The 27216-nt window shown below is 34.5% G+C and overlaps 1 protein-coding gene across 1 annotated transcript in view; it reads right to left on the reverse strand.

Annotated features, from left to right (window-relative positions):
• The window catches only part of EPHA3 (EPH receptor A3), a 436320-nt gene that overhangs the window by 79973 nt on the left and 329131 nt on the right, over window positions 1–27216 (reverse strand). The window contains exons 6-10 of the mRNA XM_020974820.2: window positions 21734–21858; window positions 13545–13707; window positions 7757–7859; window positions 7051–7118; window positions 1618–1743 (exon numbers count right to left, since the gene is read on the reverse strand). Of these exons, the coding sequence (XP_020830479.1) occupies window positions 1618–1743; window positions 7051–7118; window positions 7757–7859; window positions 13545–13707; window positions 21734–21858 (585 nt within the window). The remainder of the gene's footprint in view (window positions 1–1617; window positions 1744–7050; window positions 7119–7756; window positions 7860–13544; window positions 13708–21733; window positions 21859–27216) is intronic.

Below are 27216 nucleotides of genomic sequence, written 5' to 3' on the forward strand. Positions count from 1 at the left end.
GTGACTTTCTATAATATGGTAGAGATAATTGGAAGAGACATTTTTTTTCAGTCCTTCGCTGTAATATTTACATCACATCGTCTTTGCAGTTTATTTTCTTTTAGATTGGTTTTGTTGTTATTTAGTCATTTTCTGTCATGATCATTTTTTTGAAGTTTTCTTGGCAAAGATCCTAAAGAGGTTTGCCATTTCCTTCTCCAGCTCATTTTTCAAATGAGGAAACTGAGGCAAACAGGGTTAAGTGATTTGCCCAGGGTTACTCAGTAAGTAAGTATATAAGGTGGGATTTGAACTCAGGTCTTCCAGAATCCGGGCCAGAACTCTATCCACTGTGCCACCTAACTGCCCCATGGCGATGACCAACAATCCCTTGGTTCCTTGGCATTTTCCCCACAATTCTATAGCACACTAGAATTCTATTTCCAACTACCTCCATGTAAAGGTGAAAATATAACAAAACAAAACACAAAGCAATTATTTGGTTATCTCAATTAAGTTCTTACAGGAATCCATCATTCTTCAAATGGAATATAACTATATACATATATATATATATATATATATATATATATATATATTCATAGTGTATGCAAGCATATATATCTATGTGTACAAGCATATGTGCATACATACACAATACGTATGTGCTATCTACATGCCAGTTTAAGAATGGTGGATACCTGTAACATAAATTGATTACAACTGATTAATTGATACAACCAGATCCTTGTGTGTGTGTGTGTGTGTGTGTGTGTGTATACACGTAATTGTGCATATCCCTCCATTTTTGATTGTCACATTTGAAGTAAACTAGAGAAATGAAGTTTAAAAAAATATTGAATTCATGATCATCTTGTAATGCACATCTTTGGTGTTCAAATAGATTTTCACACATTAGGTTTGTTTAAAACAAAGTAAAACTGCACTTTCATATCCCTGGAACCAGGTTTTTTTTTTAACACATCATCACAATGACCTTGGAAAGCTTTTGCTTTTCCTGCTTTCTAAGAAGCTGAATGGATAGTAAGTATGAATGTTGTGGTTTACAGGTCTATAAGTCTGGCACCTTTGAAATCATTAAATTCCATTAAGCATATCTCCACTATTATCAAATTTCAAGCTTTCACTTTCACAAAGGAAAACTTCTCCTAGAAATGTATTCAGCACCAGGGAAATGAGTGGACTTAGCCATCTTTTTTGCTTGCCATTGTATGCTGGCTATTTGTATACAGAGAAACAGATAAGATGCATTCATAGATAACAATATTGACAGCATCAGGTAGCATTTATAGCACTTTGAGTTTTGCAAAAAAAATGTACAAATATTATCTCATTTGATCCTTGAAAAAATTCCTTGAGGTAGGTGCAATTATTATCATTATTTTACAGATGTGGAAATGAGAGAGGTCAAGTGATTTGCTAAATTAGTGTCTGGGGTAGAATTGGAATTCATGTCTTCCTGACTCCAAGTCCAACACTCTTGATACTCAGACACTTAGCTGCCTCATGGATAGATGGACAGATGAAAAGGATGATGACGGCAATAATGATTATGGTACAGATACAAATAATACCCTGTCGACCACTTTTAGAAAAGAATTACATTAAAGTGTTTACCTGCTCCCACAACTTTGTCAATGGATATACTGGTAGCATCCAACTCCTTGGCAAACTCATGTACAGCCTGATTAGGGTCTTCATATGTGTGGGGATCTACGTAAGTTCTGAGACCTGGAAGCTTTACTGTAAAAGAAGGGCACAGGACAAAGATGTATTATTATATCTGGGTTCTTAGCACCAAGAAAATCTATGGCACAAATCAAATATTAACAAATTATTGATAAAGGAAAAAGTCCTTACATTTATGAAATGTGAATAGCATTTACCTTTTACCTAATATCCCAGACACTGACAGACATAGAGCCATGTACAATGTACAATACAAGCATTGTTTCAAAAAATCACTGGTGATTTCAAAGATGAACAAGACTATTCTTATCATCAAAGAAAGCAGGTGGACCAAGAAGTAAAGGCTAACATTGTAAGATGACTAATATTGATAAACTTAACCCTTCCTAACAATAAAAGGATCTAAGACATCTCCAAAAGCTTTGTTATGGAAAATGCTATCCACATCCAAAGAAAGAACTATGGAATTTGAATGCAGATCGAAAAATACTATTTGCTATTTTCTTTCTCTTCTGTTGAGTTCTGTTTCCTGTTTCTGCTGGTTCCTCCTATTGGTTCTAATTCTTACAACATCACTAATGTGAAAACATGTTTAATAAGAGTGTACATGTATAGTCTGTATCAGATTGTGAGCCGTCAGGGGAGAAAATTTTAAAACTCAAAAGCATATGGAAGTGATTGTTGATAAAACAAAATAAATTTTAAAAAAAGAAGTAAAGGCTAAAAAATGTTTCCAGTATCTCACAAAGTAGAATTTTATCTCTCTTTATTGCCATTAATGGACCAGATCTACACAACCCTGGTTAACCATTTAATTGAGGCCAGAGACAAAAAAGCATTATTTTCTTTATTATGATTAATTTATGTCAATGTAATTAATAATAAGGTATAATATTAATGAATATCACTTGAATAAATCTTGCAAGAAGGCTCTAGGCATTATAAACCATCCCTGTTATTCCTTTAAGGAAAAAAAAACTTTTAAACACAAGCAGCATATACATTGTCATAAAATAATGTAAAATTCCCGATGAATACACTTAATTTTGAAATGATATCTTTATAGCTTTGTAAGTAAAATATTTCAAAAAATGTTTAGGATCTTAAGTGAAATAAGAACAAAAAAAATAAATCTTTCTTTTATGTATATGTGTGAAAAAGATTTACATGTGACACTATAACATCTGAATTTGAAGGTCTTCAATTAACAGAACAGCAATAACTTTGACTGCTAAATGGCATAAATTAACTCCCCAAAGGATAACTTTGAAATATCACTAGATCATTGGCTCTGTTAGAAAGAGCCTCAAATATTGCATATATCTAACTTCCTCATTTTACAGATGAACAGTTAGGTCAAAGAACAGATGTTACTTGTGATGCCACACAGATAACAGTAATTAGATCAAAAACATGTTTAAACTGAAAACCATTATTGACACCTAATAATCACAGAGTATTTCCTAATTTTAGTAATTAGCAACCTCCACGGTTTTAGGAGTGAAGATGACAAGGATCATTAGATTTTATTTCTACCATTGTTTGGAAGGCAGGGTGAGTTTCTTATTGTTTCCTTGTTCAAAAATGAAAATGCTCAGGCCAATAATAACTCACTTGATGGTGATTTTGTCTTGTTATTTCTGCTCTGTAGCAATTTCAGACAGCAGAAATTCCCCCCAACCTATTAGCAATTCTTTTTTAACTTATAGTCTAACAGGATTATGATTTGCTTATGGTCACAAAGTATTTGTCAGCCAGGTGTTGTTGTTCCTCAGTCTAAAGCTGCTTTTCTATTTGTGCTGTCCCTTAAATTCATATTCTCATAATTATTTACTAGGCTATCCATAATACTTTAAAGTAGCTAATACTAGTAATACTACTCCCAATTTACAGGTGAGGTAAGTTAGGCTCAGAGAGATTGAGTGTTATGCACAGTGCCAAACAAGTCTCTTAATGTCATCTTGCAGTAGATATTGAGTAACAGGCAAGATAGTAATTGAGCACTTCAAGGGAACTGCAAATTTCTTTACAAGTAAGGCTGTATAATAGTCAGTCCATAAAGATCAGGTTAAAAATGTCCAATACTTCCCTTGAATCCAGCATGCACTTTCGAAACTTAAGGAGCTACTCTATTGGAAATCCATCACAGTGGAGGCATTGAGTATTCTTGAAAATAGTTTTCCAGCAGTGAAACTGATGTCAGATTAGGTGGGCTGGGATGGAGCAGTGAGAAGGGAGTTAACATTACTCAGTCATTTCCTTCCTCAAACATAGTGAGGCAAGGGAATGAGAGAATACAGGGCAAAAGAAAGAGATCAGCTATGCTAACTCCACACCTGCTTCATCTGGCAGCTTCTGCTTACACTGCTCCAACTTGGAAACAGGGCTGGGTGCTCTCTAGCCTGCCTCCCTGTAACTTCCAAGGACATCTGAAGCTCAGGGCTGGACTAAAGTACAGATGATGGAACTTCAAAGCTAGGGGCCTGGCTGGACAACTTCCAGTTGTAACATAAGATGTTCAAAGTTGAGGAGGGTTTGTTTGTTTTTGTTTTGTTTTGTTTTTAACCTAAAAAGAGATCCTAAAAAAGCTATTGAAAATGTGACTGTCATCACTTTGGATTAGAATTTGTAGCAATATTCATTTGTAGCAATTTGTGGCAATGCCACAATGACACATATCAGTCTGTTGTTATCTTCTCTTCTCACTATTTGGGTCCCATTGCAATAAAGTGAATGCCTATAGTTCAGGCCCACACATTAATTTCAAATAAGATAATGCCTACATCCTGCATTATTTAGCTTACATCCTGATATTCAGCAAAGGAATGTTAGTATTTATTACTGAAAGAAAAAATGCTTTCAAACCTCAGTTAGATGGCATTATTTTAGCAAATAATCATAATTGCATTTCTTTTCCTTGAAGAGCTTAAGAAAATCAATTTTATGGAGATTGACTGCAATCAGAATTTACTGAGACGATTATAAAATGAGTTGCCAGGCAATTGCCTCAAAAAAAAGAAAAGATTGCAAAGGAAGTTGCTGGGGTAAAAAACAACAGGTTTTTTGGGTAGTTCTTATTTTTTAAAGTTCATTAGGAAAAGCACTAACAGAAAAATATGGTATTAAAAAGACTAAAGATTATTCCCATATAAAAACAACAAAAAAAAGTAATTGACCATATATTGCTGTTCATTAAAAATTTTGTAAATGGCTTTTCCATCTACACTAAATTCAAGTCACAGTCCTCCTCATTCTATTCAATTTTTAACAAAGACCAACAACAACAACAAGAACCTGCCACACACAACAAAATTGAAAGATGGGTTCCTGTTGGAATTGCTGATGATGATTTTTAAATGGTGACCCCAGACGGTCCAGAGATCAGGTGATCTGGACTGCAAGGAGAATACTCCCTTCACACCAATAATTAAGGGCAGCACATAGAGTAACTGGGTTCTGTCATGAAAAACAGATAATAAACACATGAACATGTGTTAAGCTGTACTACTTTACAACTCATTTTGTGCAAACACAATGATTTACATTTCCATTTACCAGCATGAGTTGCCCTAAGGGTAGCAAAAGGTAAAAAAAAAAAAAGGCCCCAGTCAGAGAGGGCAAAGGGATAGTATCTGAGGAGGTAAAGCACATTTCTGTTCCTTTGAAGCAATATTATAGGATTTGTAATAAGGCTGGAGGGAATAGTTTCTAGCTGGAGCTCTTTAAATGTAATACAGAATAAATGGACTGAAATAAACCATCTGTGGTATTTAAGATGCAGAAAGTTTACGACAGGCATGGAGGTTACTTTATCCTCCTGCAGCCAGAGTAAAGTGAACTTTCTGTGTCTTTTAAGAACATTGTGAAATCAAAGAAAAGTTAAGTTTTAACAAATGCCACTGTAGAACCTCATAGCTATGACAGGTCCATGCTTACAAAAAAAGGCATCAAAGGCTCAAATTCATTAGATTTATAATTCTAATAAAATGTATAGAATTGGCATGGTACTGTTCTAAAAACAATTTACAGTCAATTGTCTAGTTCAAATTAAAAGCCCTTTAATCCATAGGAATTTAACTTCTCTGACTAATTTATGAATGACTATTGCCTCACCCATGTCAGACACCCAGAGAAGAAAACAGACTGTGACCTGCTATTCCTCTATGGCACTTTTTAAATGAATGCTTTTATTTTATAACCTAATTTACTTTGAATCATGAAGCATTGCTGATATGGGGCATACATTAATATTGGGTTGTTTGTGTCCAGTTCATTAATTGTTCATTAATTGTCAGTGGTAGTATAATGATCCTGGGAACTATTATAACAGTCACATTCCACTCAGAAATGAAACAGAAAGAAAACACATTAGACAAAGAGAATAATGTAATCTGGCAATTGGTGCCATTTCTGTCCCATTGCAATTAAAATATGGAATACATTTTTTCTTTAAGCTACTGTACACTTCATGTTGGCTATTATTAATAAAGTTTTCACTTGAGATATAGATAATATTACAGTTCTTAGAAGTAAATCCAGGGAGTAATTTCCACGGACATGCGGATTTTTTAGCAAATATATATACAAAAAAAGTCCAGAAGATTTTTAAAGGTAGATAATTTGTGTTTTAAAAAGAAATTTAAAAGACCCCACTGCTTCTTTTATGGAATCAGTTTTTGGTTGCCACTTTTAGATGGGATATATTTTTGAAAAGTAAACTAATTTGCACTCTCCAAAAACATCTGAGACAATTTGCTTCACCAAAACTAAAACCAGAAAGCTTTTTAATCTGCAATTAAGCACTTTCCTTCCCAGGGGAGTTTTTCTTTTAGAGAAAATTAGAAGAAGCCCAGTTGGTAGTCTTAAAATGTGAAATATATATAGGTTTAGCTAATAATTGGCTGTCAGGTAATTCCACAATAAAACAGAATGTTTGGAAGGTTCCTTGTGGTAGGCCGCTGTGGAATAGGACATTGCAGAGGCTGAAGTCTTTTACATTTTTTTTCTCTTTAGAACTTAGAAAGCAAGTTTCTATTTACATTTCATCAGAGATTGAAAATGAGAAAGCTGATGTTCTGTTTTGCATTTCAGCAATGCGAAGCAGAAAACATTTGGTTTAATATCCATATTTGGACGTAATGCATAGGTTCCCATTTATTTTGATTTTGAAATGCAGCCTCTTAAAGGTTACTTAATGAAGAGAACTAAACTTTCTTTTCCTTTTGGAGATCAATTTCATTTACCATATTGCTTCTCCTAAAAATTTTACTTCTTATCACATCTACAAGGCAAAATGTGATTTTGTTCATAAATCAACAAATGCTAAAACTAAAACATTGAAATCAAAATACAGAAACTTACAGTGTCCATTCCCAAAATGAAGTCTTTTTTCCTCTGCACCATGTTTTGATTTGTTATAGCCACAAAATCTAGGAACAAAGCAAAAGGAAGGAAGATTTAAAAAGGAAATTTGAAATCATTATATATTTACATGTGACTATATTCTCATGTGAAAGAAACATTAGAATAAAGTGTTTTCCCTAAACAATTAAATGCTCTAGTTAAAGTTTAATGATGTTCATATTTTCTATGCTCTCTACAGGAAAGCTGAACTCTCAGAAGACTGGAAAACTGATTAATGGGAGGCTTTTGGGAGTTTCCGAAATCCTACCATGCTGTCTCTCCAGTTGAATTTTACAATGGCCTTAGTATCTTTACAGTTTTTACAGTTTTTTTTTTACAACTATTGAATGGATGAATATTGGGTTCCACTATTTTTAGCAATCATTACTTCTGCGTAGTGTTGCTATGGGTTTCTGGAGAAGAAAGTGAGGGGGGAAAACATAGAAGGGAGGCAGACAGAACAGATTAAAGAAATAAACAGAGAACAGGTAGGTAAGGTAAGATGAAGTGGGGAGAAAAAGAAAGGTGTAGAAAAAAGAGCAGACAGTAGAATTTCAAGTCCAAGCAACTCTTACACCTGGAAATTCTTGATTGACTTCTCTCATAAAACTCTGGCAGCATTTAAGAAAAGAAAGTAAATGTGTAAGAGAGATGATGAACTCACCTCCCGATCAGGACATACACCACAACTGTCAGAAGAATAATTGCTACTGCAGCTGAAATGGCTATCATGACAACCTGGCTATTCTCGCTGGAGATGGAGAAAGCTGTAATGTCAAAGAAAAAAAGACATTAACACATCACAACTGACACCTACATGGGAAGCTGATAAATTGAGTCATCTCTATTCTGCTTTGTGCTTTACCTGATAATGACAATGCTCAGTACCTGCTCTGAGAAATAATTCATCTTTACACAAAATTCCTCCATCTTAAAAAAAAGACAAACTTCCTATTGCATGGTATTTTGCCTGTAAGTGCTTAGCAACACTAAGTTAACTGCTTACAGTTAAGTAGAATTTGAAGGGAAAATCATAGGAAACTTTAAAATGAACACAGTCTTTTCTCACAAACATTATTAAACCAACCAAAAATATTTATTGAAAACAGACTATGACTAGTTTTCCTTATCCTTTTAAAGTAAGAAATGAGGAGAGGCTGAACCAGAAATTTCCAGAGGAGTGGGAAGAGAATGTAAAATATCCAAGAAAAAAAGGTCTTAAGCATCATTTAACTCTTTTGACCTAGGTTGAGGTGTGATGTAGCATTAACAATTATTGAATTGTATGGTGAAATATAATTCATTAATCAAGTTATGCATCTGGATTTACCCAATGATTAATAAGAGCTTATGTCACCTGCAGTATTTGAAGACAAGGTTTTAATTTTTTTGTCATTGTCATCATCATCATTATCATTATCACTACTATTATCACCACCCCAACAGCAAATATTTATATCACTGGAGTGATCATAACTGACTTTTATCTATTGCTTTAATGCTTACATGGTATTTTACAGGTATCATCTCATTTGAACCTTAAAATAATCAGTGAAATTGTAACCATAGATAATATTATCCAAATTTTCTAAGTAAGGAAATACAAGTTCTGGGACAGGTAGGTGGCACAGTGGATAGAGCACTGGTCCTGAAGTCAGGAGGACCTGAGTTCAAATCCGGCCTCAGACCAAACACTTGACACTTACTAGCTGTGTGACCTTGGGCAAGTCACTTAACCTCAATTGTCTAAAAATTTTAAAAAAAGTTAGAAAATACAAGTTCTGAGAGGATGTGTCTTGCTCATAGTCATACAGCTAGTGAGAATCAAAAGTCTTCCTGCCTCTAAGCCTGGTGCTTTTTCCACTGTCCCATACTGGGGTTTTTCTGTTTGTTTTGGGGGGGTTTTTTGGATAGGCAATGTGTTATATGTCTGAGACCGGATTTGAACTCAGGTCCTCCTGAATCCAGGGCTGGTGGCATAGTACCTGTACATAGCTGGCATTTAATAAATACTTAATCCCTTCTCAAAGTACATAAAAGACATGTCCCTTAGAATATTCACAAAGTAGGTAAGCAGGTAAGTCATGTAATTTCCTTCAGATTATGCCAAATTTCAAAAGCAATAAATCATATAACTGTATTCTCTCTCTTCAGAAGTGCATTTAAGATGTTATTAGATAGACTTTTTTTAAGAATCAGAAAATTTTCAGAAAAATCAGGGAGGGACTTGAAATAAGACTATTTTTCTATAATGTCCAAGCAGTTGATAGTTAAAGAAGATTTTAAAATATATATCAAAGGAGGGAGTTAAATTATAGGTAAAGTTACAAAAAAGATTTTTGTTTATACAAAGGTACTTAATATTCCAGCATCAACACTAGACATGGTTCATCTTGTTAAACTAAATGTAATTGAATTATGGTGTTTTTTTTAATTACCCTTAATCTCCTTGACATCACAATGTACCCTATACTAAATGCATATTCTCCTATACTTTGAGACCATACTCTATCACAGCATTGCTTCACATTTACTGAAACATGAGTACTACATAAACGATTATTTTGTTTCTGAATATAGTTTTAAAGTTTTTGTTTGGAATCTAGCATGTTTTCTTTGAAAAATTAATACCATGAGGAACAGAAACTTACTAACTAGTGGACTGAGGTGTTAGAACATCATCAAAGTCTATGTCTTGGTAGAAAAAGGTTTCTATAATGTATGACTTGCAGATCCATGGGCATTCTTTGAATCCTTTCAGGAGGTATACAAGGTCAAAACTTTGCATAAGAATACTAACAGATTGTAGTTTCCAATATGGCAAATAGTTATAGATATAACCCACATGAACAAAAAATAAATAAATATTTTTTAGCATGTAAAGGATTTTGACAACAAAATATATGAGAACTGCTACTGTTAGCCATGGGCTTTTAGGAGTACCTAGCTAAGGAAAGGCAGGGGCAGGTGGTAGAGAGGTGATATACCCTCCCCCTATTGACTCTGCCCTATTTGAAATAAGAATCTAAAATGGGACAGGATGTCATTATCTTATTTTTAAAATGGTGGGGAGGCAGGATAGAAGGGTGATCCATACCTGATATTTAATAGGTAAAGAGAATTCCCAGTTTTTAAAAAAAACCAACTCATTCTACCAATTTAGGTCAGCACCTGCTCTAAAATTTATAATTTTAGAAAGTTGCCTGGGGCAATTTATACTTCTTGCCCAGAGTCACACAGCAAACATATTTCAGAGGCAGAATTCAAAACCAGATCTTCCTGACTTGCCAGGCTGGCTCTCTACTCACTATGTCATAATGCTTCATATTTTAAAATTATATTCTGTATTCATTAAGGCCAGGCAGAAACACATTCAACACAAACTCATCAATATGACTAAGATTCCCAAGTGGTATGGTGTGGTATGGTATAGTATGGTATACTATGGTGTGGTATGCTGTGGTATGGTATAATATGGTATAATATTTCAATTGTGTTGCTGTACTATATTATCCATCAGCCTTCTTTGTAAGATTTCCCACATGAGTTATACTCTAACTCAGTATTACCATTGGTTGTTTTCTGTGTGTTTGGCAAATAAGTCAAATGAGATTATAGATCTTTTTGAGTATGTCATATTATATTATATTTTGTTATAATGGAATATAGTTTTAAAGGGCTATATTTGTGTTTATATTTTTATTTTCAGGGTACATATATATATGAAAGGTGGTAGGTTTTAAAATCTTAAATGGATTTTTATTAACCACCTCACACAACATAGCTCAATGTAGACTCAAGAGAGAAAGAAACCTCCAGAAAGAAATCTCATTTCCCTCCCTTATAAATGGGTAAGAGAGTGAATTAAATGATCTCTAAGATCCCTTCTAGTTCTAACATTCTATAATACCACTGGATTCTGCAAAGCACTAACCGAAAACACTGTCACTGTCATTGCTGTAAATTAGAAAATCTTGGATAAAAATGTTAAATTATCTTAATAATAATAGTTAGCATTGATCTATCTCTAAGGTTTACAAAGGGCTTCACAAATACTATTTCACTTGTTTCTCACTCTAACGCTGGGAGGGTTTTATTCCCATTTTACAGATGATGAAACTAAGGCAAACAGAGGTTAAGTGACTTGCCCAGAGTCACATTGTCAGTGAGTGTCTGAGTCCAGATTTGAACTCAGGTCTTCCTAACTCCAGGTCCAGTGCTCTATCTACTCTATCACCTTACTCCCTCTATAATTTTTGGTACCTGTGATGTATTGGTCAAAGTACAAGATGGAGAGTCATAACTGCTGGTTTCAAATAGTTGCAACCTTTGTCACTCTGGGCAAAATCATTTAAAAAGACTTTGTTCATTCATAAAATGGAAGGGGGCAAAAACTAGATGATTTCATGTTGTAAAATTTTACTATGGATTATTTCTAGCTAATGAATTTGCATGATATATTTAAAAAGTTAATCTACTGTTCTTATCATGTCATCTAATATGTTTGCATAACAAATACAGTTTTTTATATATTACTAAGTCAAATAACTTACATATTTTAATGTTTTTTTTGAGATTCAAAGTGAATTTTTCTTAGACTTATCTAAGGCAGATGACACTTTCTTTTGATATTTTAAGACTGAAAAAAGCATGTGAATTGATTTCAATTGATTCTTTTAAAATTCATGCTACTTAACCATAATACCATTTTAAAAAAATGGGAATTGAGAAAAAAAATAGTTCACATGACCCTCTTTCCCTACCTCTCTCCTCTATTCAGACATTCCAAGTGTAAAACCATTTGGCTTATATTGCAAAATTTCATTGTTTATTTTTAAGACATTGTAGTCTTTAAACAGAACATTTTTTAAACCTCAGACACTCATGTCTTATTAGTAGTTCATGAGTAAAACTTACCACAGCAGTATCTGTGGTATAATCTTGGATTACATTAGACTGTAGGAATTTTTGTTGTTGTTGTTCTTACAAATTCACATATATGTCAGATTAATTGGGGCTAAATGCTGGCTAGTAGTGTGAAGTATTAGATGAGTTTTCTATGCACTGCCTCTACAAAACATATCTCTTATTTATTTGTAAACAAAAGGTTTCATTTCTTTCATAATGTAAAATAGGGATAGTGTTAACATTTTTAATGTTTATATTTGTGATTAATGGTCATTCTTTTTTAATGTTTTATGAATGTATTTTAAAGCTTAAGCTGTGTTTTTGGAAGTTTGAAAAAAAGGTAAGTTGATAATTGATTCTCTATAATATATTCAAATTGCAAATAGACTGAGTATAACTATTCTCATGTAGTAATTGAATTATATTATTATATTATTTCAAATAATTTAATTTCTCTTAAACATTTTGTAGGAGAGGTTTTGTTTTTATCATTAGAGTTCAGCATATGAGATGTGAACCATCACATTTGCAATAAGTTGATTTTACTGTGGGATATTGAGAAGGTTTGGGAGAAGGATAAATTGTACTCTGGAGGGTAAGACCTACTTGCTAGTTGGACAGATAAAACAAGCATTATTTTATAGTCATCAATAAAAGCAGTTAATTATTGACATTGTTCTTTAGAACTTTATAAACTATAAAGGCGAAAGCATGCTTTTATTTTTAATGAAATGTTAATATATTTCTTTTAGAAACAGCACTGAACATTTTCACTCCATACTAATAACCAAGTTACTTTGGCAAGTTTAGATCATTTTCTTACTTAGAACAATGAGTAGGATTTTTTTTTGGAATCAAAATAAAATTATTCAATTAAAAACAAGAAATCATACAATAAAATTTTTCCATTGAAAAAATGAGGGACTGTTTTACCAAGTCAAATACTGAAGTTATTTAATTTAGGAAATGCTTGCCAACTTAGAGGTAGTGTGATTCAGATTGAAATAGACTCTCTAAAAATAGGTGACTGTAATTGAAGTGATTAAACAGATGTGGGGAAAAGCAATCTCTAATCTTTAAATGATAAAAAAAATATATATGTTCTGGCTACTATGTTACAGGTTAAAACAAAATCAAAGTCCTCATGTATAAGTAAATTTCTAGTACTCAGTTGAAGGAATCAAAACAAGAAATCCAGGATATCCAGAATAAGTACCACTGGGATTCTGTTACTTTATCAAATGCCTTTCTTTAACACAAGTTTCTGGCTTACCTAGAAAAACATTGATTTCAGCAGTGGAAATATGATCAGGTACAAAAAGGAGGGGAAAACCCACCTGTTATAGTTCCCCATATATCCCTCAGCAGATTTTAATCGAAAAGATAAAATATAAAATTCCATACTACTATTTCAGTAAATGAGAGATCGTAAATAGTTACTGTCCATCACATTTACTGAAGTCTGGAAGGGAATGAAACTAACCATTCCAGTTGGTTTAAAACTGCACATACAGACACTTAAAATCAGTCAAAATGATACATACAATCTGGACTCGTTTCAAATTCAAATTTGCGGCTGTTTGTCCCATAACCAGCTGCTGTTCGGGCTCGGATTTGGAATATGTAAGTGGTCTCAGGTTTGAGGCCATTGATGGTAACATTCGTGCCTCTTGCCCTCAGAATGGTATAACTTGTCTCTTGTTCCTGCTTTGAGGTAAGAAAGAGTCATGTTAAAATCTAATCTTTATAACTATAAGAAATCATAAAAAAGTCTTATTTCTCAAATAGATAGAAACAGCCAAATTTGTAAGAATGAGATCTTTTCCCAATTGACACATGGCCAAGGGATATGAATGGGCAATTTTCAGAGGAAGAAATCAAAACTATGGATAGCTATATTTTTTTAAAAAAAGGTTTAAATCACTAATAATTAGAGAAATGAAAATTAAAACGACTCTGAGATATCACCTCATACCCATCAGACAAAGAAAGATTTAAAAAAATGACTTGTTGGAGGGTATGTAAGGAAACAGGCACAATAATTCACTGTTAATGCATCTGTGAACTAGTCCAACCATTCTAGGAAGCATTTTAGTGCTATGCTTAAAAGGCTACTAGACTGTGTATACCATTTGACCCAGCAAACAGCACTCTGAATAGCTCAACACAAAAAGGGAAAGAATCAATATGGACAAAAATATTTATAGCAACCCTTTGTGGTAGCTTTTGTTGTTGTTCAATCATTTCGTTGTGTCAAGCTCTTCGTGACCCTATTTGAAGTTTTCTTGGCAAAGACAATTGAGTGATTTGCCATTTCCTTTTCCAGCTCATTTTACAGATGAGGAGACTGAGGCAAACAGGGTTAAGTGACTTGTCCAGGATCACACAGCTAGTAAGTCTGAACCACATTTGAACTCAGGTCTTTCTGATTCCAGGCCCAGAACTCTATACACTTCACCACTTAGCTGCCCTTTTCATGATAGCAAAGAATTTAAACAGAGGACACCCATTAAATAGGGAATAGTTGAACGAGTTGTGGTATATGAATAAATGTGATGGAATGGTCTCAGAAAAAACTGGGAAGATCCATATGAACTGATACAAAGTGAAGTGAGCAGAACCAGGAGAACAATTTATAAAGTAAAAAGAATATTATAGAGATAATCAACTTTGGAAGACAATTCCAAAGAACTCATGATGAAACATGCTATCTACCTCCAGAGAGAGAAATGATGGACTCAGAATGCAGACTGAAGTACACACACCCCTTTTTTTTACTTGGTTTTAAAAAAAGTGTCTAATACAGACATTTCTTTTGCATGACTATACATATATTTATACATATTTTGTTCTTATTTTCTCGTTGGGTGGGGGAGTGGGATGGGAGAGAATTTGGAATTGGAAAAAAAAAGTCTGCTTAAAAAAATTATGAAGTTGAGCAAGTCACTTAGCCACAGTTTCCTTATGAAGGGAGATGCAAAGCAAGTACACTGTATCACAGAAATGTGAGTTTGCAAATGAGGATGCAGGAGATTGAATTAATGGGATTTATCCCATTAAACAAGCTCCAAAGAAGCCTAGATCTTTTTATTCTTTTGAAACATGCTAGCTCAGATTCCATAGCAGCCCTTTTATGCTAAGAAAATCATCTACAAGTAGGCATATGCAAAAATGTGTCCCTCTTACTATATCTTCAAATTGGAATACTATTAGTGGCACAATCATTTTTTACTTCATCAATCAAAAATCTGGCAAATATACAAAGAAATGATTAAGTCTTGGAAAATTCATTCTTGGATATGAATTGAAAGTTTCTCTGAGCTCTAACATGCTTTATATGCTCAGAGCAATATAAAGAAATATTATTTTATTTTTCAATTACTTTTAATTTTTTAAAGCACCGAAGGGGGACAGAATCAGAGGCTCTCTCTGACAATGAAGCAAATTACTAATCTAAAATGAAGGAATGAAGCAAAGAAACATCTTCTATGTGCCAAGCACTGTGCTAAGTGCTTTACAATTACTGTCTCATTTGATCTTTACAACAACTCCGGGAGACAGGTGATATTATTATTTCCATTTTACAACTGAAGAAGCTGGGGCATAGGTTAAATGACTTGCCTGGGATCACATAGTTAGTAAGTGTCTGAGGTTGGATTTGAATTCAAGTCTTCCTGAATCCAGGCCCAGAACCACCATCCCACTTATCTGCCAACAGAAAGAGTACCAAACCTGAGTTCAAATACAGCCTGAAATACTAGCTGTGTGATCTTGGGCAAGTCATTTAACCCTGTTTATCTCAATTTCTTCATCTATAAAATGAGCTGGAGAATGAAATGGCAAACCACTCTAGTATGTTTGCCAAGAAAATTCCAAATGGGTTCATGAAAATTCAGACACAACTAATCGACTATACAGCAGTATTATTATAACAGTGACGGAGAAAAGCCTTCATTCTTACTCCTTCTAGTGGGTGCCATGCTTAAACCAATTCCAGTGCCCCCTTAGCTCTGGACCCTTGCTAAAGGGCATAAACTATCATAGACTCTTAGTGAGCTATTGGCCCCTGTGACAGGTGATAAATGGGGAGGGCTATGTCAAATGTGATGGGCTACTCAGCTGAAAAAGCTGCTACTCAGTAGCTTAAATGAAGAAACAACTTCTTTCTTGCTATCTCTTGCATTCTTTCAAACATGCCAGGAGTCTATGAACTCTTGGATTTCTAGGTAGGGAATTTCTCTCCTCCTCTCCTCTCTTCTTTCACTTCAACAGCTATGGGAGTTCCACACATATGGCAGTAAACACATATGTCATCTCTTTGAGTTTGGCATGTATCTCAATTTTCTAGGGCCTCTCCTTTCACATTTCTTTCCTTGGATAAAACAGTGATCTGAAGATGAATGTTCCTAACCTTGGTTGCTGTCTTATAAGTTTAAAGGCCCCAGAGTCATCAAGAGTTCTGAATTCTGGTAGCCCAGTGAGATGTGTTTCCTGTACATACACCCTTTTAGGTGAGATGACCACCATGAGGAAGGTGAATTATGCATGCCTTGCTAGCCAGAAATATGAATTTTGGTTCAGTTGCTGCTCAGATAGTACAGATAGAAGTGATAAGAAAATATATTCAGCTATCCTGGAAGATTCCACTACCCCTTCTTACACTAATAAGGTCTCAGAACAGTTTATTGGATAGGAATCATGCAGAGTTCTCTCATCCACTTGTGGCCGCTCTCCATGCCTTCTTGAAACTAGGGCAAGATGCCTATTGCTAGAGGGGTGAATTCTCCTTTTGTTTTTCCTTAACCTCCTTTGAAAGCTGTGCAGTAAGTGCTAATGACATTTGTGGTCTGCTATACAACATTCTTATCATTTGCCAAAAGCAAATGAAGGGGAGCACCAAGGGGAGAGGGACATGTGTATGTACCCAACAAATGGTTTCCTACATTAATCTTTTCCTATCCAGACACTGAGGCATAGAGAAATCAATCCTTTTAGTTCAATAACTATAAACTGAATAACAACTGACTACAGATTTGGGGTCTTCAGTTAAATGGCTAAATTGAAGGGGGTTGGATTGCATCAAGGGTTCCAAACTTGGATAACATTTAATGCTGAGGATATGCAAAGATTGTCAAGGGGGTAGGGGCAATGTTAGGCAAATAATTTTATTATCCTTTTGAAATATCTAAAAAATAATAGTATTCTTAGAAAACTGTTATGTGTTAAAGTTTTCTTCATCAAAATTAATCTCTTTATTTTATTTTTATATTCATATGAATGGAAAATATTAGAATTAATTGCCTTTCATATGAAACACAGCTTTTAGGAGGGTTTACTGAAAGCCAAAGCATGTGGGGAACAAAAAAGTTTGGAAACTCCTGGATTGATAGTCTATTAAATCTATCCTAGCTCTTGTAATCTATTAGTAATTATTTATTCAGCACTTGTTATGGTTAAGGCATTCTCTGGGAACTGTATGTAACATGGCTGAGTAAGGTTCTTTCTTACATGGAAATTTGCCAATTGAACAACTCTCTTGGGGCATCAATAAGCTTTTGCCCAACAAGCAGTTTCTTATTACGGTTTCCTTAAAATATAAGTTGATATCTTGTTCATTTTGCAATGGAAATATATTAACTTATTGGGGGTATATATATCTATATATACATATTATATATGCATATATATGTGTGTGTATATATACGGACATCCACGCATACACAAATATATATGTATGTGTATATGTATGCATTTATGTGCATATGTATCTACACATAGACCTGTTGTGGAAAATCATCTGGGTCTTTGTTTCCTCATATGTCAAGACAAATTTTCCACAGTTGGATTTCATCAAGAAAACAAACAAGACCCATAACAGTTTTAGATGATCTAAGTTCATGTCTCAATTTTACCAACCAACAGCTTTGTGACCTTAGGCAGTAAATAGCTCTTTAACTTCTTTGGGCTTCATCTGCTTCCTCGTCTCTAAAATGAAAGGATCATGCTATTTTATTACTCAAGTTTTTTTTTTGCTCTGAAATTTGACAATTCTGTTGCTATGACTCTGTGAACAGAATAATCCTGAATACAGCAATTCAACAGTTGATAGCTAGTGACTTGAGAAGAGATACCAGAAACGACACTGCCAGCAGAGCTGAGAACTCGGGGGAATTCGGTTTCCCTATTTGGAACATATGTTTCCAAACTGTTTACTTGATATACATACAAATATCAAAATAAACAAATGCACTGAATACCATTAATCTAAAAGCTCTATTTTTTGAAAGAAAAAAATTAGAAAAATTGGCCTTTGAACCCTAATAAGTAGCTCTAAAGATCTGAAAGGCTAGAAACCTCATTGGCAATTATTCAATGGAACTTCAGAGAATTGTGAAACTGTTTGCACCGGGAATTCTATACTAATTTCAGTATATTCTCCACCAAATTTTAATACTGTAGCATCAAAAAAGAACAGGGATCCTATTATACTTATTTTTTTGGGTAAAACAGGAATTGGTTTTACATATATATATATATATGTATATATATGTGTGTGTGTGTGTGTGTGTGTGTGTGTGTGTGTGTGTGTGTGTGTGTGTGTGTGTGTATAAAACCATCCATATACATAATATGGATGGCACCTTAATCAATACGTGATATGTTAAAAATTGTCATTTGAGTTAACCTCTAGGGAAATTGTTTCACATGAATATTTATTTCCATCAGACTCCATAATTCCCAAATGGACGGTAGACCGCCTTGTAACCACCTTGCCAACTAAACAACAACAACAACAACAAACAACAAAAAGATAAAATAGCAGGGAAAAATCTAGGTATTCAAATATTTGTAATTTTCAGGTATTTCCAACTATATCATCCAGAAACCTGGTAACTTCTGGGAATGTAAACATCTCTGTGTGGCCTATTCAGTAAATTAACCTTATGATCTTGCTGTTCCAGAAAGATCAAGAGTGAAAATTAGAAACTCAATTTGCATATATCTTTAGGTTAAATTCAATAAAACTTTTATTTTAAATGTTTTAGATTATACTTATGGTATAGTAGGAAAAGAACCAAACACTTATTTTAAGACTCAGGAGAACCCAGCCCTAATTTGGGCTTTGCACCCTTGAATATACCCCTTTGTCTCTTTGTTTCCCCATTTGAAAATTGGATTTTAGTGACAACAAAATTAGGATATTCTTTGAAAGTTTCTTTTTTTAAATCACCAAGAAAATAGAATGCATTTTTGGCAGCTGGCCTAATGTAAAAAGTGCTGACCTGAGAGTCAGGAGGTTGGGGTTGTAATTCTAGCCCCAGCAGAAACTTGCTGTGTGATTTTGGATATCTTCTCTGAGTTTGAGGATATTGGGTTAGACAATCTCTAAGGTTGTTTCCTACTCAATGATTCTACTTGAAAAATCATTGGAATTACACACTGAAGATTTTGCAAATGATTGACACTATTATTTTGCATATGCTGGTATTATTGAGCCTCTTTATATTCTCACATATTTCTCCATCTATTTCTAACCTAACAAAATGACACTTAAAGGAATACAGAGATATAGGAATGGTCCATGACTTCATCAATGTTAGACAACAGTGTAGCTATGTCTTCAATCAGTTCATATCAAAGATTGAAAGTTGATGATCTCAGACCATATGGCTCAGTAGTTGAAGACAGGGGAAGTGCTTAAGGCACAAGAAAGTTAAGTGATATGGCCAGATTTACATAGCTAGTAAGTGTCAGAGGTGGAAAATCAACACATATTTCTCTGATGGTAAGCCCAGAACTCTATCCATGATGCCACAAATAACATCTTTGAAATATCTTAAAACTTTGCAGAAGAGTCCTTGTAAATTCCCAAATTAACGAGCATATCACAAAATCACAAGTGTAATCAATGTACTAAAGAGGGAAAATATATCTTGCAAATGATCAACAAGACCATGAGGTCATTTAACAAGTCTTGGTGTTTTTTGAACAATTTTACCTATAATATTTAAAATAATTTTAAATAAGAGACAATTGCTTTATACAGCAATGAAGTATATACATAGTTTGTCTAGGCGAGCATGTCTAGATTTCCATAATGGTATTATCTATTGCACCATAAAGGCATAGATGTCAATGAATCTGAGTTGGAAGAGGCATTTAGGTTCATAGCCCTAGAACTGAAAGGACCTCAGAGATCATTTTATCTACTTCCTCTTCCCCATTCTGCAGATGAGGAAACTAAGGTCAACTGAGATTAGTCCCCTAACAAGGGTCATTATTGTTGTTGCTTGTTTTTTTCAGTCATATCCAACTCTTTGTGAATTCATTTCAGGTTTTCTTGGCAAAGATACCAAAGAGTATTTGCCATTTCCTTGTCTAGCTCATTTTAGAGATAGGCAACTAAGACAAACGGGGGGGGTCCAATGTCACACAGCTACTAAGTGTCTGAGGTCAGAGTTGATCAGGAAGTTGAGTATTTCTGACTACAGGCTGGTGTTCTATCCACCTAACTGTCACAGGTAATTAGTATTAGAAAGTCAGCTTATAATGAAGGGCCTCTGACCAGAAAAGCAGGCCTCTTTTCATTCTATCACCCTGCCATAGAGATCACCTAATCTGGGTCTTTTTTTTTTTTAACAGGTGAAGAAAGTGATGTCCAGAAAGGGTAAATTTCTTGTTCAATTAGTTGGTGACAGTTACTAGGCTGCAGGTCTCCAAGTCCAGTATTCTTTCCATTACATGCCATATTGCCTGATTTTATCTTATTTCTTAATTGGAAGAAAAAATCTTTCCCCTCTAATGTTAAATATGCATTACAAGCATAAAATTAAGGAAAAAAAATTGTGTTTGTCAAAAAGAGATTTCAACCACATGACAGCTTCTGATTGAACAATGTTGTTTGTGATTTTCTGAAATATGTAGATTATACACATGTATATAATACACATATATATTTTATATGCATATATATGCAAATATATGTATGTGTGTGTGTGTGTGTGTGTGTGTGCGTGTGTGTGTGTGTGTGTGTGTACACCCATATTCATATTTACATACACGGGGCAGCTGGGTGGTGCAGTGGATAGAGCACTGGGCTTAGAATCAGGAAGACTCTTCCTGAATTCAAATCTGGCCTCACACATTTGCTATCTGCGTGGCCCTGGGCAAGTTACTTAACTCTGCTTGACCCAGTTCCTCATCTGTAAAATGAGCTTGAGAAGGAAATCTTTGCCACAAAAACCCCAAAACAGTGTCATTAAAGTTAGACATGACAGAAACAACTTAAGAACAACAACAATATGCATACACATGCATTTATAAATGCATGCATGCATAAATATATACGTAGGGATAGAGATGTGCAGGAAGGAAGATTTTGACAACTACAGCAGTATAATATGATAACATGGACCAAAAATTGGACTGGGTGTCATGACACCTAAGTTCCAGTCCTAATTCTTTGCTAGTGTTAGGCAGTTGAACTGGAAGCACTTAGTAGTTACAAACTCTGAGGCTGTAAAATGAAGGATTAGACTAGGCAATCCACAAAATCTCTTCTCACTCTATGATTCTAAAATGGAAACAGTGTCTTTTTTTCCAATAAAAAAGGTTTTCAATAAACTCTCACTCTATACCTACAATGTAGTGGTGATATCAGGAGCTCTCTTTGAGGGTGGGGTGTCAAAGAAAGCAGCCCCCTTCTCTTTACCATTAACCTTTTATCTCTCACCTTTTCATAGTACTTGACCTCGTAGTCCAATATGATCCCATTGGGATGTTCAGGTTCTTGCCAAGATAACGAGACACTGTTTCTAGATGTCCGGTCCTTTCTAATTACTGTGACAGGTGATGGAGCTGCAAACGAAGTTTGGAGGAAAAGGTAGGGGGGTATGAGGAGGGGAAAGAAGGAGAGCAAAGCAAATGGAGTTTATCACTGTTCTATTCCTTGGCAAGGAGGCATTGTTTCCATTTAAAAGACTCTTGAGTATAAATCTGGCCCCATATCAAGACTCGGCAGCTAGATTCTGGTCCTGGTACAAATGCCTTGAAGCAAGCTGGCCTAAAGGAAAATGAACTGAAATTTTCTGTTACTAGTGGCAAGTAAGCAGATGTTTTTAGTCTGCTACTATAATGTAAGCAATGAAATACATTTGATATATTAAAAAAGAACAAAACAACAGGACTACCTATTTGTTATAATATTGCAACATTATTATTACCAGATTCCCTAGTTCATTGATAAGATTTTCATATGCAACTTTACAACAGGACTGGAATAAATTATTTGTAAGGAATCCCATGTTATTCATGGGTAATAATAATATTTAGTATAATGTAGAAAATAAATGATTCATGACTTGATCTAGGAAGTCCTTACTTCTGATGCAAATTTGTCATAGGTAAAACTATATATTACAACACAGAGAGAGAAACTTCCACTGTAGATCTATCAGCCATATCATGGCATGGAAATAGCCCCAGGTTTTTGAAGACTTGTTTGGCAGGTCTCAAACTCTGGCAGAGTCTATGAATCTGAAAGGGCATATGACATGTATCTGCCAGCAGTCTTTTTTGAGAAATAACCTAGCACAATTCATAAAGGGTCAGCAACAGAGGGTTGGACAAAATATAATTACCATTTTTTTTTCAGCCACAACAACTCATAAAGTCTGTCTACTAAGGCATATAAATGTTGTCATTCACATCTATAGAGAGAATCATCAATGTGATTGTGGTAAATAGAAGAATGGAAACTCAAAGCAAATTTTGTAACCAGCTATTCCAAATAATATCTTTTGATAAATTGTTGTGTGCCAGGATACTAATGGAACTTTGCTGATGTCAGTTAACCCTCTACAGCCTCACAATGTGAGCCAAAACTATGGCAAGCAAGGAAGTTGTGGTGTAGACCTGAAGCACTTTGAGTCAACTTCAGCTGAATTCATGTGAATGTATTTGGGATTCAGTCTTCGGCTCTTCAGACAAGAGGAGTATAATTGGAGGCCGTTAAGACAAGAGGAGTAAAAAAGTAATGCTTGAGATTTTGGCAAATAACTCTTCAAAACTCAAGAGAAATCCCTTTACTACTTTTAAATCTTTTTTTTCTGGTAGTTTGTTTAATGAATTTTTATGCTATAGACTGCTTTTCTTGAGGATTGCTTCTACCTGAGGTTATTGGAATATGATTTTTTCTAAACAGACTATTTTTATAAAAAGACAGGATAATCCATTATACCAGGTACAGGATAGCAACCCAAACAGAAGCAATGAGGCAATGAATGCTGCAAGTGTAACAAATTATTGTCAGAATTTTGCAGGCTCCCTTCTTATGTCGTGATTTTATAGCATTGCCCAGAAAAAGCCAGAGGTGACATATACCATCTTCATATTATCAAAAATAAAGCATAAAAAAGAATAAATAACGAGTTAGACTCCAAACTTCAGGTTGAATCACAAAGTTATTCTGCAAATTTTAGTTTTAGTTTTTTTCTATTTTTTGAAGAAACATTTTGAATTGTATATATATTTTTTTTCTTAAATTGGGAGGCAGAAATATCTAATTAACACTACCTTTCTGATCTAGTGGACATCAAGTCCTGACCCTTTTCTCTTTCCTTAAGAAAATGAAAGGGCTTTAAAAGTCTTCCAGCTTCATTACATTTTGGTTTATTTTTGAGTGTCAAAAGGTAGGTGGATATTTTAGTATATTCCTCATATCGAGTCTTTGAGTCTCTAAAGACTGAACTAACCTCTCAAGGTAAGAACACTGAAGAACTCAAGAATGCTTGTAATTCTTATTCTCTGGCACCAAATTACATCTTTAAAATAATGGATAGCTAAGTATTTCTGCAGTTAATTAATTAATCATTAATCAGATGACACTAATCATATACTATAGTATTTCTTACTGTGATATGGAGGTGACTTAAGTTCTCAAAAGCTATTGCCTTTGAGGTGCTATCATGTTGGAAAGGCGTAGTTTTGAGGATTTATATTTCTCTCTGTATGGTGATGGGTGAACGAATAAATGATTGAAAAATCACATTGTTTAGTCCTAAATATGTACTAAGCACTTTGCTATGCACTTGGAATACAAAGAAAACCAAGATAATCCAAGATCTCAAGGGGCTCACATTTTAATTGAAGGAGACAACACATGTTGGAGGGCTCAGCAATGTCCAAAGGTTTTTAAGGCAGATCTTTATTAGCAGGTCTGATAACAATGCCTGGGTGTCAATATAGTAGTTTAATAGTAGGGTTTAATGATGGCTTTGTTGTCAATTGTCTCTTTGTTTGTTTTAAAGAAAGGTTTCACTTAGATTTATATTTAGGCAACAGAGAATGAATAAAAGTCAGAGATTACTGAGGAAGGCAAATCAGCTGAAGTAGTTGGGAGATGTAATCAAGGGTTACTTTGATATAGACAACTTACCTTTGATGAGAATAACTAGCAATTTATCATAGAATACAGTAAAGGAGGAGAGAAAGATTTTTTTGAGATGTAGAGAAGGGGGAATCTTCTGCCAATGTCCTTTACTTTTTCAGAAAAGTATGAGAAGAGGCCCTCAGTTGAGAGGAAAAAGTGGGGAAAGAGTGAGGGACAGGAGGATTTAGGTCAGAAGAAAAGATTTGGGATAACTTCTAGAGTGATTGAGATAATCAATTAGCCTTCTAGATAGTGGATAGAGCCCTGGGCCTAGAGTCAAGGAGGCCTAAGTTCAAATCCAGCCTCAGACACTTACTGGTTGTGCGACTCTGGATAAGTTACTTTGCCTCTGCCTACCTAAATTTCCTCAGCTACAAAGTGAGGATCATAGTAGCACCTACATCTCAGAGTTGTAATGTTTGGAAAATGCTTAGCTAAGTTGGCACTCAATGAATGCCTGTTCCCTCCCTCTCCCCCATTAGTAAAAATATTTTCTTGCTACAGTGATGGCCTAAAATTTCATATATTTATACCTTTTCTCTTCAATTAGATTGTGAGTTCCTTGAGGTCAGAGATCATATCATATTTATCTATACATTTCCTTCAACACCTAAACACAATGTTCTGCACATAGTAGACATTCAATAAATGTTGTGCATAGGAAATAATTGATGCGTTTTTTAAAGCCCTGGCATCTACTATTTGTTAATATTGTAACTATAGATGAGTCATGTGATTTCTATGAAATTTAAATGCTTCATCTACAAAATAGAAATAATAATATCTATCTTACCAATGCCATGGAGTTATGTGAACAACTAAACACTTCAATATTTTATGATATCCATGATATCATTGATGTTACTATTTCCTCCATTGGTACAGAACAGATTTCATGCAATTTTTTCCCATGTCATTCCACAGATCCTCCATAGAAGATCCCATTTAATATGCTGGTGGCCTTCTTCTAAGTCTCTTTACTTTTGAGATACCAAAACAGCATTTTGGCTGTATGTGTGTTTTCCTTTCCTCATAGTACCCAATTGACCCACTTCTTTTTCTGATCATTCATTTCCTCTGACATCCTTAACAGAAAGGAAATCATTGCACAGTGAATAGAGACCTGGCCTAGGAGTCAGGAAGACCTGGTTTTAAGCTTTGCCTCTGATAAATCCTACTTATGTGAACCTGGGCAAGTCACTCAGTCTATCAGTGCCTAAGGTAACCTTTAATAACAGCTATCTATATATAGTGCTTAAAGGTTTAGTTCATCTGATCTTCAAAACAACCCCATGAGGAAAGTGTGATTATGACTCCATTTTTAAGGGACTCATATATAATGCAAGGCAATGAAATATAGCATATCGTGTCTTATCAATCCACCTGGTTCTAAGTAGATGTCAATCTGCATTGGTTGAGGAAGTTACCTCATTGAGAGTTCCCTATACCAATGAAACCACAGGTCCAGTCAGAAAAAAAAGAGAGAGAAAAAAAAAGAAAAGAAAGGAAAAGAAAAGAAGAGGAAATAAGACATTACTGGAAATATGCAGCAGCTTATCTGTGTCTACCACACCATGCATTTCTCTAATGCATTTAGTATAACACAATATTTTAATTTCTTAGAGATTGTGTCATTATATGACTTGCAACTCACAGAGGAAAGATAATTTGTGTTGAAAAGAAGGGTCTGCACACTAGGGAGCATTTTAAGATAATTAACAACACTGAACAATTTCCCAAATATAATCTACCAGAGTCTTTTCCTCTTATTTGTTTCTGGGCCCAATTCATAATCTATTTGCAATCCCTGTTCTGAATATATGACAATTCTAACCCAACTTGCTTTCTTGCTATTTCTTGTAGTTGACATTTCATCTCATGTGCTTTTAACTTTTCACAACCTGCCCCCCCATGCCTGGAATGTTCTCCCCTCTTTCAAGTAAAGTTCATCTAAAGGAATACCTCCTAAGAGAAACTATTCTTGATTCCTCCCAGTTGCTAATGATTCTCCCAAAATACTTATTTTATTTATTCCATAAGCTTTTTGAATGAAGCAAGTGCTGATCAATTTCTTTAGTTTCTCAATCAACTTTATGAAATTTATAACAGGCACCTTTATTTGAAAGCAATCAAGTAGTTATGAATGACCTCTGATCCTATAAACAAACAAAAGGGACTGAAAATATATATGTATATATGTATGTATGTATCACATACGTCTATCCTTATATCCCAATACCTAAGATACTCACCATTTCTCCATATTTTTGCAACAGAACAACCAATTTGCTATACAATTTTCCTGAGACTATAAATTAAGATCTCTATGCCCTAGGAACAAAATACTGTTTTCTCTACAAAAAGAGAAGATACCATTATCGTAAGTTTTAAGTACCATCTTTCATGTGTGGCTAGACTAAGCAATTGAATTTATTTTATATGCCTATTTTACTAAAAGTTGTCTTTTCATTTACTCTTAAACTGCATTTTATATAAACTTAAAAGCTCTCTTAAGAAAGAAATGAAGTTGAATTCCAAATTAACATGCACATGGTACTTTAGTTCTCCTATGAATTGAAAGGTTATGATTTTTGTTTAGTTGTCATGTCTGACTCTTTATGATTGCATTAGGGGTTTTTTTGACAAAGATACTGAAGTGGTTTGCCAATTCCTTCTCCAGATCATTTTACAGATGAGGTACATGAGGGAAACAGGGTTAAGTGATTTACCCAGGGTCACACAGCCCTGGTGACTGAGGCCAGATCTGAACTCAGGAAGATTAGTCT

This window comes from Phascolarctos cinereus, unplaced genomic scaffold, assembly GCF_003287225.1.
Source record: "Phascolarctos cinereus isolate Bilbo 61053 unplaced genomic scaffold, phaCin_HiC Scaffold_7;HRSCAF=346, whole genome shotgun sequence".
In the NCBI taxonomy this organism is placed as follows: Eukaryota; Metazoa; Chordata; class Mammalia; order Diprotodontia; family Phascolarctidae; genus Phascolarctos; species Phascolarctos cinereus.